The 14,000-nt window shown below is 43.7% G+C and overlaps 2 protein-coding genes across 2 annotated transcripts; both read left to right on the forward strand.

The window, feature by feature from the left end:
• Positions 1–9,162: 9,162 nt before the first annotated feature.
• Positions 9,163–10,132, forward strand: LOC147428918 (uncharacterized). The gene has a single exon (XM_086494763.1). The coding sequence runs from the start codon at positions 9,395–9,397 to the stop codon at positions 10,130–10,132; it is 738 nt and encodes a 245-aa protein (XP_086350889.1). The 5' UTR covers positions 9,163–9,394.
• A 442-nt stretch (positions 10,133–10,574) lies between these two features.
• On the forward strand, positions 10,575–11,249 carry LOC147428919 (uncharacterized). The gene has a single exon (XM_086495759.1). It carries the CDS (start codon positions 10,575–10,577, stop codon positions 11,247–11,249), a length of 675 nt encoding a protein of 224 aa, XP_086351885.1.
• The last annotated feature ends 2,751 nt before the right edge of the window (positions 11,250–14,000 follow it).

Consider the following 14,000-nt stretch of genomic DNA (forward strand, 5'->3'; position numbering starts at 1 on the left):
TCCGATTTGGACTTATTCGCACAAGGGCGGCTACACATGGCTGTCTCTCATAAGAGAGGGCAGTCCTTTTGGATTATAAAAAGAGGCCATTTCTACACACATTTCATAGTGTGAAGTTGATGCAACAAGGTGAGTGTGAGGTGGTGAGAGTGAAGCAAGGCGGGAGCTGCATTAAGGGTATAATTCCTTTGTAAACTACTTCTTGTTTTGAAGTACTAAAGCCATTGAGTGGCTGCTTTCCCGTGGACGTAGCCCACATTGGGTGAACGACGTATATCGTGTGTACTCTCTCTCTCTCTCTCTCTCTCTCTCTCTCTCTCTCTCTCTCTCTCTACTCTATAATCTCGTGTATACAAAACTGTCTCTCTCCATTAAGTAATCTACTCAACCCAGACCCAGAGAAAAAAAACCCAAACCCAAGGACAATTGGACGATGAAGGTCACAACATTGCATTCGGAAACAAACGGTGGAAGATCTCAAAGGTATATTTGGTGGTTGCCAAGGGTGAAAAAGTCGGTACACAAACTACAGAAGTTGACAATGCGGTGTGGCACTACCGACTTGGGCATATGAGTGCCAAAGGAATGCAAATCCTTCAAACAAAGAATCTTCTACCAGGTTTGAAAGAACTGGACTTAGAGTTCTGTGAAGATTGTGTTTATGGTAAACAAAGAGGGTAAATTTCAAAAATCAGGAAATGAAAGAAAAAATAAAAAACTTGAGTTGGTTCTTCTGATGTTTGGGGTTCTGCAAGTACACCATCACTTGGTGGCTCTTGTACTATGTAACATTCATAGACGATGCGACTAGAAAAACATGGGTTATGTCATGAAGAATAAATCCGATGTATTTTCCATATTTCAAACGTGGAAAGCCTTTGTGGAGAATGAAACAGGTACCAAGGTTAAATGCCTCAGATCCGACAATGGAGGCGAATATTGCAGCCAAGCTTTTGAAAGCTTTTGTGCTAGCAATGGCATTCGGAGGCAAGGACAACCCCAAGGACACCTCGACAAAATGGGATTTTGGAAAGGATGAACAGGACAATCATGGAACGAGCACGAAGCATGTAGCTACATGCAGGCCTACCGCTTGAGCTTTGGCGGAAGCTGTAAGTACGTCTGTGTACTTAATCAATCGGTCACCTCAACGGCATTGGATGGGGGAGTTCCAGAAGAGGCATGGACAGGTAAAAGTTAGATGCAAAGTCCAAAAAGTGTTTCTTCATTGGCTATGGAGAAGGAGACTTTGGTATCACCTATGAATCTTGAAGATGGTAAAATCTTACGGAGTAGGGATGTAATTTTTAACCAAAAAATATGTACAAAGATTACTTGGAAAGAAAAAAACAAAAGAAACAGGTGATGAGTACATGGAGCTTGAGGACGGTGAAGACTCAAGGACTGCAAACGGTGACAATGTGCAACAACGTCAACCAAATGAGGAGCCTCAACCTATTCCCCGAAGAGCTACAAGAGCAAGTAGACCTCCAGAAAGGTTTGTTCCTTCCTTCAACCATCTCTTGATCTCAGATTCTGGAGAGCCGGAATCATATGAAGAAGCTATGCAACATGAATCCAGAGATGAACTCACTACATCGCAACCAAACATGGGAATTGGTTGAGTTGCCTAAAGGTAAGCGGGCACTTCAAAACAAATGGGTGTACAAGGTGAAGGAAGAAGAAGGTGGGAAGAAAAGGTACATGTCTAGGCTTGTGGTAGAAGGGTTTTCTCAAAAAAAAGGTATTGACTTCGATGAAATATTTTTTCCTATTGTAAAAATGAACTCAATTAGGCTTGTCTTAAGCCTTGTGGCTGCTCATGATCTAAATCTCGAGCAAATGGATGTAAATACGGCATTCCCTCACGCTGACTTAGAGGAGGAAATCTACATGCTTCAACCAAAGGGGTATGAAGTAAAAGGTAAGGAGAAAATGGTTTGCAGATTAAAGAAGAGCTTGTATGGTTTAAAGCAAGCATCAAGAAAATGTACTTGAAGTTTGATCGATGGATGTTGGATCATGGATGCAGGACATCAAAGACCTAGTGCTCCTTTTTGGTCCCATGGGTCATATATGACCTCCGTGCATGATAATTCAATCTATCTATCTACCTATCTCTCTCTCTCTCTCTCTCTCTCTCTCTCTCTCTCTCTCTCTCTCTCTCTCTCTCTCTCTCTCTCTCTCTCCCTCTCTCCGGCTAGCTCTCCTCTGCCTGTGTGTTTTGTTAAGTATGGAGCCTGATTTACCCTTGTAATTTTCTGTGGTAAAAGCGCACATTTGTAAGGCCCCCATTATGAGGAGAAGCCATCGTGCGTGAAGGAAAATCACTCACCGGAAACCAAAATTTTCACGGACAAGAATCAGGGGCAACTTTAAAGGCCTCGGGGGCGGAGGCCCCCGAGTTTTTTTTTCGCCGGAACATTATGGTCGGCCGGCGATCGGAAAGTGGTCGGAAAACAACCGGTCGGTTGGCCGGTGGCCGGTAGGCAATGGCCGATGGCCGGTGGTCGGAAGTCAATGGCCGGTGGCCGGTGGTCGAATTCAAAAGCGGACTTGTCTTCTCAAGGGTGGCCACACATGGGCGGATTGGAGGGTCCGATTTGGACTTATTCGCACAAGGGCGGCTACACATGGCTGTCTCTCATAAGAGAGGGCAGCCCTTTTGGCCTATAAAAGGAGGCCATTTCTACACACATTTCATAGTGTGAAGTTGATGCAACAAGGTGAGTGTGAGGTGGTGAGAGTGAAGCAAGGCGGGAGCTCCATTAAGGGTATAATCCCTTTGTAAACTACTTCTTGTTTTGAAGTACTAAAGCCATTGAGTGGTTGCTTTCCCGTGGACGTAGCCCACATTGGGTGAACCACGTATATCGTGTGTACTCTCTCTCTCTCTCTCTCTCTCTACTCTATAATCTCGTGTATATAAATCTGTCTCTCTCCATTAAGTAATCTACTCAATTATTTATTTAGCTACGTCTTATTTCCTAACAATACTCTCCCCTTGTACCCGTTATCAATAAAACAAATTCCTCCATCTCTGTAGTTCATCACTTGACAGAGGAGAATTGGTTGTAGAGGTTAACAACACACTACCAGCATTAGAGTGAGAAGGATCCCTCATTTTCACATGGTTGCACACTTTGGGGTATGCATCGTCATGCTCATATCTACCCTCAAGAGAATCCAAAACCCAATTCAATTTTTTGTGAACAAAAGAAATTTGATCTTAGACATACGACTAAGAGCGTCAGCTACCACATTGTATCGTCCTTTATGATACCATAGCTTTGCATCATACTCATGAAGAATCTCAACCCACTTGGCCTTTCTACCCTTCAATTCAGTTTTTTGTGTAAACCATTTTATGCTTTCATGGTCAAACACAATCTCAAATCGAGCTCCATACAAATAATGCCGCCTTGTCTTCAAGGCAAACACTATTGCATAGAGTTCTTGTTCGTAAGTAGAATAGACCTGCTATGTTGAATCAAGCTTCTTGCTTTCAAATGCAAATGGCCTTCCCTCTTGTAGAACGGCTACTCCAATAGCATGATTACTTGCATCCGTTTCTAAAATAAATAGCTTCAAAGGATCAACAATAGCTAGAATAGGAGTTGTAGCTAATGCGTCCTTGAGAACATCAAAATTGTGTTCCTGAGAGGCACCCCACTGAAAGGTTTCCCCTTGGCTTTCAGCTGGTCCGCCATCGGCACAACAATGTGAGCATAGTTTTTAACGAACCTTTGATAAAAACCGGTAAATCCCAAGAAAATATGTAACTCTTGCAAGTTTTTGGGAGAAGGCCACCTGTGAATGGTATCCACTTTGGATTGATCCATATGCAACCCATTAGCTGAGATCACATGCCCTAGATAGTGAATTTGGTCCTTGAGAAAATCACACTTCGACTCTTTGGCGTATAACTTGTTTTCTTGTAGTAATTCAAACACTTGCTTTAGATGTTGCAAGTGCTCTTCTTCAAAGGCACTATACATGAGAAAGTCATTGAGAAATACAACAATGTGAGCATAGTTTTTAACGGAACCTTTGATAAAAAAACCGGTAATCCCAAGAAAATATGTAACTCTTGCAAGTTTTTTGGGAGAAGGCCACCTGTGAATGGTATCCACTTTGGATTGATCCATATGCAACCCATTAGCTGAGATCACATGCCCTAGATAGTGAATTTGGTCCTTGAGAAAATCACACTTCGACTCTTTGGCGTATAACTTGTTTTCTTGTAGTAATTCAAACACTTGCTTTAGATGTTGCAAGTGCTCTTCTTCAAAGGCACTATACATGAGAAAGTCATTGAGAAATACAATAACAAACTTGCCCAATACGGTCTCAAGACACTGTATATGAGCGTCATGAAAGTTGCGAGCGCATTGGTTAATCCAAAGGGCATAACCAAAAACTCATAATTGCCCAAATATTGTTTCGAACGCAGTTTTGGGTATATTAGCAAGTCAAATCATCGTACTTGGTGATATCTCGACCACAAGTCTATCTTAGTAAAAATATGAGCATAAGTGAGCTTGTTGAACAACTCATCCACTCGTGGTGATGGGTACTTGTTCGGTCGGTGGGCCATCTGGGAATTTTTGACTTTGACCAAGTTTCGGAACGTCATGCAGTAAGTGCTTGATAAGATTTCAGCTAAAAGGGAAGTTGTCGTGCTTGTCAGTATCTTAGCCGATATGAATGCCAAATGTGTTGTGACAGGCAATGCTTTGGTTGATATGCTGTGCCTGACAAGAATATTATTTATTGGAGATTGCTGATAGCAGGAAATGCCCAACACGGCTATGGATTAAGTAGATACAAAGTCGAGGGTCTCTCTCAAAATGCAATCACCTATACTAGCATCTTGAAGGCTGTGTCGTGGAAAATGACACCAAAATTCACGATGATATTGGTAGCCACGGATTGTTGGAGGAAGACGTCGTGCTTAGCAATGCCTAGATTTTCACTTGGAAATACCTTGATTGAATGTGCAATGCAAGGGGACTGTTGGCTAAATATCCCGTGCTCAACAATGTCTTGGCCAAAAGTGGTACCCAAGTGTCATGCCCTAGGGCCCAAGTAATACTGACCACCCATAACAAATAAGAAAAAAGGGCTTTAATGTGAATGGGGAAAAAAAATCAAGGGAGAAAAACGTGCAGGCAACGGGCGGATACGCAGAGGAGAAGAAAGGAGGTCGTGCCGCTGTAGAGTGCTCGAACGAGCAAGAGAAAGAAGCAAGAATTGAAGGCCACCTTGGGGCCACCCCACTCAGTCCAAGATGCAGAAAATTTGGTTGGTCTAACCCGTCCTGCCACGTCAGCAGGGGGCTTGTCACGCCGCCGTGACAAGCCAAGAGGGGTTTTTGTTTTTTAAGGCCTAAATATAGAGGAGATAGGAGATGATTATGAGGGCATCAACGTGAGAGAAAGGGCATGAGAAGGGGAAAAAAAGAAGGATTTATTGTAGAAACAAAGGAGGAGAGGACTCTCTCTCTTGTGCATGAGCAAGAAGAGGTCGCTCACTCTCTCGCCCTCATCTTAAGCTCTCTATCTCTCTCTTGATTTTGAAGGTTATGAAGGGAAGGAGGCAAGTAATCGACATATGAAGGAGGAATGAGCAAGAAGAGGTCTCTCTCTCTCTCTCTCTCTCTCTCTCTCTCTCTCTCTCTTCTCGGAAATAAGCAAGCAACAAGACTCACTATCTCTGTCGTTCTCGGACAAGCAAATAGAACTTTTATTACTCTTGCTCTCGGACATAGGCTATTGGGAGAAGAACAGGATGAAAAAGGAAAGTAAGAAGGTCTCTCTCTTCGAAGTTTGTGATCTCTCTCTTGGCATGAGGGAGTTCGATCTCTCTCTATATTGAGGGCTTTAAGGCTCTCTCTCATGAACTTGATGGGCAAGAACAGATAAGAGTTTTGGGCGAAGAGCAATGAGAGCTCAAATTTTTGGCAACACAAGGCAAGAAGGAAGGATCTTAGGGAGAGCTATCAGGACGAGATTAGTCAAGCAGAGAATGCGACATAGAGATAGTTTGCAAAACATTTGACAATAACTGAAGCATGAATATTGAGGCAGTGAGCAAATTAAAGTTTGCAAATTCTTGAAGGTAGTTGAAGTAGATAAAGTGACAGGAGGGAGTTTCCATCACCGTCACCAGCTTGAAGATTGATTAATTATCTTGTTACATCCCGATGTCGTTAATGGCCCAGTTAATCCTGTAAAACAGTAGCTTAAACTCCTAGTTAGCAGATGATCCAAGTGACGGTGCTGTTAACAGCCCTCCTTGGCTAAGGATTAAGTTGTACTCAAAGCATTATTCGATTAATTGACGATTACGGTGATTGCCATATACTTTTGCACGTGTTGTTCTTCTTTTCTCTCACACCTCTCACAGCCAGAGGTCCCACGCCTACCTGGCTCACGTTTTGAACACATATCCCCCAACAACGGTAGTCAATGCACATGTGCATGCTACCATCCTTTTTCTTCACCAATAAGATAGGAGAAGCCCATGATGAAGAACTAGGTGTTAAGTATGGAGCTTGATTTACCCTTGTAATTTTATGTGGTAAAAGCGCACATTTGTAAGGCCCCCATTATGAGGAGAAGCCATCGTGCGTGAAGGAAAATCACTCACTGGAAACCAAAATTTTCACGGACAAGAATCAGGGGCAACTTTCGAGACTTTTTTTCGCCGGAATATTATGGCCGGACGGCGGCCGAAAAGTGGTCGAAAAACAACCGGTCGGTTGGCCGGTGGCTGGTAGTCAATGGCCGATGGCCCGTGGTCGGAAGTCAATGGCCGGTGGCCGGTGGCCGGAAGTCAATGGCCGGTGGCCGGTGGCCGAATTCAATGGCCGGTGGCCAAATTCAAAAGCGTACTTGTCTTCTCAAGGGCGGCCACACATGGGCGGATTGGAGGGTCCGATTTGGACTTATTCGCTCAAGGACGGCTACACATGGCTGTCTCTCATAAGAGAGAGCAGCCCTTTTGACCTATAAAAGGAGGCCCATTTCTACACACATTTCATAGTGTAAAGTTGATGCAACAAGGTGAGTGTGAGGTGGTGAGAGTGAAGCAAGGAGGGAGCTCCATTAAGGGTATAATCCCTTTGTAAACTACTTCTTGTTTTGAAGTACTAAAGCCATTGAGTGGCTGCTTTCCCGTGGACGTAGCCCACATTGGGTGAACCACGTATATCGTGTGTACTCTCTCTCTCTCTCTCTCTCTCTCTACTCTATAATCTCGTGTATATAAATCTGTCTCTCTCCATTAAGTAATCTACTCAATTATCTATTTAGCTACGTCTTATTTCCTAACACTAGGTTGAATCAACCCTCTATTGAGATAGTCAGCAAACTGATATTTCACCTCAGTAGCCTCAGAATGGCTCATTCTGTAGGGTGGTTTGCCAACCGATTTACTGTCTACAACCACATCTATGCCATGTTGCGTAGATTGTGTTGGCGATAATCTTGGTGGTAAATCATTGGGAAAAACATCTTGATATTTTATTAATAAATTTTTTAATTGTTAATGCTTGTTGGGTGAGAGAGTAGTAGCCATTGTTGGGAGAGAAGAGAGAGAAGCATGCGACGTTGAGGACTTGTTAAAAGAATCAACATTTGAAAGAAAAGAAAATAATGAGTAACGCAAGAAAACTTCTTCTATTGCATTATCAAAAGTGAGCTTCATAAGCTTTGTTGTACATATGAGTGGTGAGGAAGGCACATTCTTCTCTCCTACAACAACACATGTGTGCCATGGGATTCAAACATCACTCTATTGTGCTCGTAGCTATGCTCAAGTGATGGTCCTAGGCTATGCCACCATTCTTGCCTAAGTACCACATCTGGCCACTCCATATTCGTAACATGGAGATCCAAGGATGTGGCATACTCTTGAATTTCGAATGGTACAGCTCTCACTTGAGTGTCCCACACCTCGGCATCATGGCCATTCATCATCGCTACCTTGTAATGGTGGGAACTCAGAGTTTTGGGGCAACTTGAGCTATTTCACTAACTCGTGCTTGATGAGATTCTGCAAGGCACAGTCATCTACCAAGATACACACCTTGTACCCTTGAATAGGAGCTAGGATATGGAGCGAGTTTGTCAAAGCAAGCTTTGGAGAGGGATTTTTATTTTTTGGGAGGGGGAGACACTGGTGCACCACCATCTCCGTCCTCTTTGGCCACCAAAGCCACCATCTCTTCTCCTACATCCTTTCCTCCTCCACCACCTCCTTGGCCACCACTCTCCCACCTTTTTTGACTACTTAAGCCACCCACTACTCCTCCAACCTCTCCTCTTCCACCACCTCCACCTATCCCCTCTCATCTTCCCTATCGACTGTTGTTCACTCTCCTGCTCTCTCTTCCTCTCTCTATCTCCACTCTCTTGCTATCCGCTCTCCTGGTTTCTCTTTCTCTCCCTGCCTTCACACCTCTTTCTCACTAACTTCTTCCTCTCTCTCTCTCTCTCTCTCTCTCTCTTCCTCTCTCTATCTCCACTCTCTTGCTCTCTCTTCCTCTCTCTATCTCCACTCTCTTGCTCTCCACTCTCCTGGTTTCTCTTTCTCTCCATGCCTTCACACCTCTTTCTCACTAACTTCTTCCTCTCTCTCTCTCTCTCTCTCTCTCTCTCTCTCTCTCTCTCTCTCTCTCTCTCTCTCTCTCTCTCTCTCATACCTTCCCTTGATCTCACTCACTCCCTCCATCTCAATGTCATGTCCTCTGCCCATTACATACCTTTTTTCCTCTCTCCCTCCCATGGCCTCCACGTGTCATTTTAACCTACTTCATTCCTCTTTTCACTCATTCCCTCTCTTGACCTCCACATGTCATTTTGACCTACTTCTCTCCTCTCTCTCACCCACTCCCTCGCTCACTATCATGTCCTCTTTCCTCTCTCTCACCCATCTCCCTCTCTTGGCCTCCATATGTCATTTTAACATACTTCTTTCCTCTATCTCACACATTCTCTCTCTTTCCCTCCCTTCCTTGTGTATTGCTCTCTCTCTCTCTCTCTCTCTCTCTCTCTCTCTCTCTCTCTCTCTCCTCTCTCTCTCTCTCTCTCTCTCTCTCTCTCTCTCTCTCTCTCTCTCTCTTTCTCTCTCTCTCTCTCTCTCTCGCGGTAATCAACTCATGGCTCACACAATGGTGCCTCTACAACTACAGAAGTGATTGCACCAACAAAGACTAAAAAGGTAACCGTGAGCAAGTTTCATCAAGAATGGGTAATTACGTATCCCTTTGTTTTCCAGGTCATTCATAAGGAGAAGGAGTTCATGGAATGTGCTTGGTGTACAAAGTATAAAGTTAAGGGATCTTGGGACAAGGGAATCTTGGGAGAAAGGAAATGGTTGTAAAACAATCATGAAGAGTGCCATAAGAAAACATCGTAAGTCCAAGGAGCATGTTTGGGCTGCAACAAAGCACTATAGCAAAGGTGGAAAACTAGTGAAGACTCATGCGAAGGAATTCATTAGTAGAAATAGGCACAAGGTCATTACCCTCATGAAACTTGCATATTTCAATGCAAAAGAGGACCTGGCTAACCGTAATTATGAGGGATTGTGTGGTTTGGCCTATTCTTTGAATGTACTAGAAATGCCAATTCAGCACGTCTACTCCTCATACACTAACATGATGGCCGGGAAGGAGTTCATCTTTTGCATATCAAAGTATTTGGATGATTTACAAAAGCAAAAGTTGTTGCAAAGCCCCTATTATGCATTCATGGTAGATGAGACTACGGATAGGTCTGAAGAGAAGCATCTCATCATTTATTTCTCTTTTCTGGCACCTAAATGTACATGCTGCTCCGCTATCGAAATTACGTTTGCAAAGCTACTTACAGTACTTGATGGGTGTGCCCATACAAAGTTTGATGCAATCATGAAAATGATTAAAGAAGTTGGACTTAACAAGCACCAATTGATTGGAATAGCAACAGATGGAGATAGCTCAATGCTTGGTTGCCACGATGGATTGGTTGCAATAATAAAAGGAGAGATGCCACATCTCATGAGTGTTCATTGTATTGCACATAGAGGGGCTCTTGCTGCACTTGATGCAATTAAATGCTTTCCTTGTTTACCTTATATTGATTAAATCGTAACAAAGTCTATTCATGGATTTCTAGATCTAGTGTAAGGCACCCAGGTTTCCAAAGCTTGTTGAAGGAGTTGCACTTGCAACTCTTAGAAGTTTTAAACATTCATGAGGTTTGATTGCTCGCACGAGGTAATGTGATGGAGAGGTTGACGCAACTCATGCCTGCAATTCTCAGCTTTTGGAAAGACAATGCGAAGAGTTGGTATGAGAAACTACATCTTTATAAAGTCTTCTTTTGTATATACATGCTGGCAGATGTGCCGAGGGACCTTAATGCATTGAATGCTCATTTCTAGAAGGAGAATGTGGATAGTCCTTCTATAAGTGTTGAAATAGAGGTAACTATTGCTTCTTTGAAACCAAAATTTCTTCAGTAGGAGTTTAGAAAAGGCACTCACTTCTTGAAGAGTTTCATGGATGCCACAAAGGACCCTGTTTTATGTATGTTAGCGATGATGGAAAAGAGATTTCGCATCAGATCTTGTATGCTAAAATTCTAGGCAATGATGCAAATGGGTTGCCATTGGATAAGGAAGGGGGTGACGTTCAAAGTTGCATCAATTTTGCAAAGAGGTTTTCCTTGAAAGTGATAGAATGTGTGAATGATCGATTTCCAGATGTTTGTTTCTTCAATGCAGCTAGACTTTTCAGCCCGCATTACTATCCTCGCAGAACAAAGATTGTAGAGGAGATAGAAGCAAGAGAGAAAAAGTTCTCAAAATGGATTGAGAAGTTTGGAAGTTTGGTTGACATTGACAATTGCAAGGTGGAGTTGTTATCATTCACAGATACATTGTATTATGGTTGCGAGGGGATGAATATGTTAGATGCATGGCGTTTTTTTGGTTCTAATAAGAACTGGATTCAAATATATGTGATTCTGACAAAGTTGTGGCAGGTCATGCTAGTTCTTCCTGTGTCATGTGAAAGAGGTTTGTTAAAACAAAATCTCATCAAGACGCATGCTCGGGAGTGCTTGAATGTGGAAATGCTTGAAGCATTAATGCGTGCTTCATTGCTTGGACCTAGCATTGAGAATGTAGAATGGAAAAAGGTTTATGATATTTGGAATCTTGCAAAACCAAGGAGGACATCGTCCAAATTATGTTTGTGAGGCGATTCATCTTTCAGTATTTGGATGGAATTTGCCACTGGAATATATTCGATTACTTAAATGGAGTCCATGTACTTTTGAAGGGACTTTGCTAATATGCTCTATTAGCTTTTTGGACAATGCGCTTAGAGTTGCATTAAAAAATCCAATGCCCATGCAATTTTTTTGTTGTTGATACAATATGCACTGGCTGGTTGCAACAAAGCTGATTTCTCTCTAGCAACAATATGTTTTACCTCCAGTATATTTATTGAAGATGCAAAAGGAGAGTTTTGCCTATATGATAGATGAGCTTTTACATCATCTTGCTTTGTTAGTTTTGCGAAAAGCAAATTCTTACTTTGTATATATTTATTGAAGATGCAAAATGAGACAGTTTCGCCTATCTGTTAGTTGAACTGTTACATCACGTGGTTTTGTTGGTTTTGCCATTTGCAAGAATCTGGTGCAACTGGTACGTAAGCCACTCCTTGAAAGTTTTTCACAAGTGTATAAAATCTTCTATAGGCAAAAATAACTAATGATTACTAAAAAAGGATTTAGCTACCTCATGATGTCCTGACTCCTAAGGAAAGGGCAGAGTTACATTCTCATGACAACTGTGACCATGTGCTCTCTATTGGTGTATTTGAGTTTCTACAGAGGACTCATATGTATGTAGACTCTACAGATCAAAATGTTGGTCCAAACAACCGTTGGTGCAACCAAAGTTGGTCCGAGCTAGGAGATGATCTATGCCAAGCAAAGGCGGTAGACACGTGCAGTGCAGAAGGCTAGGACAGGTACCAAAGCTCTAGGCAGCCAAAGGATAGCGGAAGTGTATGCCCAATGCAATTTTTTAGGCTAAAAAAACTCCAAGTTGGCTCATATGGGATGGCAGATGAAGGTGCACAAAATACCAAGTCAATGCTTTGAAATGTAGTGTTCAGTGTGCTCTAGAAGCTGATCCAAATGGCTCGTCAAACGAAGCCCCGGTGTGCAAGATACTGAAGTTTAAAGGTAGAAGGTGTTGCAGATCCCCGACAGACAGGGTAGCTGAGGACAGGTGGCCCAGGCAGGTGTCAATCGATGGATGTGTAGAGCTCGAGTTACAGAGCATGCCTGTCTTCTCGGATTGCGAATCGGAGCTCTGGTTAGTAAGATATGGTCAGTTGAATTTTTTTCGAGGGCTAGTTATGAGCCCACTTGTCCGCATTGGAAAATGTGCCATCTGGTGTTCTCTGAAGCTCACCAGGTGTCTGGGGGATGGGGTGCACTGTGTGGAGCTAGCACAAATCGACAGCTTGTCAATCGCGTTCTCGGTCAGCTAGATATACTAGGACAAAGTCAGGAGCCAGTGTTAATGAAGAGATTGACATATGTTTTCTGCCTTTTTTGCGGCCTCGGATGGTGAGCCCAAAAGGGTCTGAAGGCGGAAATATTTTTATGGTCCACGAGCGACACAGCAAAGGTTCAGTACGGCTTGGCGGCTGGAACTTCCGACCATCGAACAGGATATGGGGACCGGGGGAAGAAGGCCAAAAAAGAAGGATCTTTTTCTACCTTTTTGAAGGGTATTTTGTGAGTTTGAGGGGCCATAAGGTCAATGGCTACCACGTGGCGTGAAATTTGTCCCACATGCAAGGAAATGGCATAGGGCCTCAAGAGACTTATACAGGGTTGTGAGGCCTTTTGAAGGTATACCAAGGGAGGTCCTCCCTGAATGGCGATGGCGGCGGCCCATGGGGCGCTGTGGCGGGCGGGTGTCGCGCGGCCCTGCAAGGCACAGCTAGCCGTTTTGTTGAGCATGGGGCGGTGCCAGGAGTTTGCACTCACATGAGGAGGCAGGAGGAGGCGGTGCTACTGTCCCGCACAGTGCTAACATGGCAGTTGACCATTAAGAGTTCGATCCCACGCATGTTGGCACCCAATTTTTGAAGGCAAGGGAGGAAGGCATTAGCGACATCGCTAATGCCTCCTCGATGCATGGAAAGGAGAGTTCCCACAGGAGAGAAGTGAGCCAGAGAGGAAGAAATGGAGGGGGCAATACCCATAGGTAGAGAAAGAGAAAAAGGGCCGGGGTGGCCGGGAGATTAGGTAGAGTCCCGCCGTAGGACAGTGAGCAGAGAGAGAGAGAGAGAGAGAGAGAGAGAGAGAGAGAGAGAGAGAGAGAGAGAGAGAGAGAGAGAGAGAGAGAGAGAGAGAGAGAGAGAGAGAGAGAGAGAGAGAGAGAGAGAGAGAGAGAGAGAGAGAGAGAGAGAGAGAGAGAGAGAGAGAGAGAGAGCCCGAGGGCTAGGAGCACAAGAGCAAAGCAAGAGGCCATTTCAAGGTAGGCCAAGCAAAAGCAAGGGCAAAGGCAAGGCTGGGACCAAAGTGAAGAAGGAAAGAGAAATGGAGAGAAGGAAGGCCGGAGAGAGCCGGACAAAAGGTGGCCAAGGGTCAACCCTAGGACAAAAGAGCAGTGCAAAAGGTAGACCCGAAGGGGAAAAAATAATGAGGAAAAAAATAAAAAAAGACTAGGGGCAATAGCGATGTCACTATTGCTCCCCCCCAAGTGCAAAAGAGAGAAGGATTGAGCAGATGAAGCAAAGTGGTGGCCCCTTCCCAAAGATACCAAATTAGGGTACTAGATGGACCAATGAGAGGGCAATTCCCAAATTGAAAACCCCCCTATAAAAATTAAAATTTAATCAAATTGGGGGACTTTTTTCCTGGATTTTTGTGCCGTTTGAAGCTTGCAAACTAGAGCTCTCTGACAGAGGAGTGTGCCTG

Source organism: Adiantum capillus-veneris, chromosome 22, assembly GCF_014529385.1.
Source record: "Adiantum capillus-veneris isolate H3 chromosome 22, ASM1452938v2, whole genome shotgun sequence".
Taxonomy (NCBI): domain Eukaryota; kingdom Viridiplantae; phylum Streptophyta; class Polypodiopsida; order Polypodiales; family Pteridaceae; genus Adiantum; species Adiantum capillus-veneris.

Coding starts and splice junctions, on each gene's coding strand:
- LOC147428918 (XM_086494763.1), top strand. CDS start 9,395: ATGAAGAGTGCCATAAGAAAACATCGTAAGTCCAAGGAGCATGTTTGG.
- LOC147428919 (XM_086495759.1), top strand. CDS start 10,575: ATGTATGTTAGCGATGATGGAAAAGAGATTTCGCATCAGATCTTGTAT.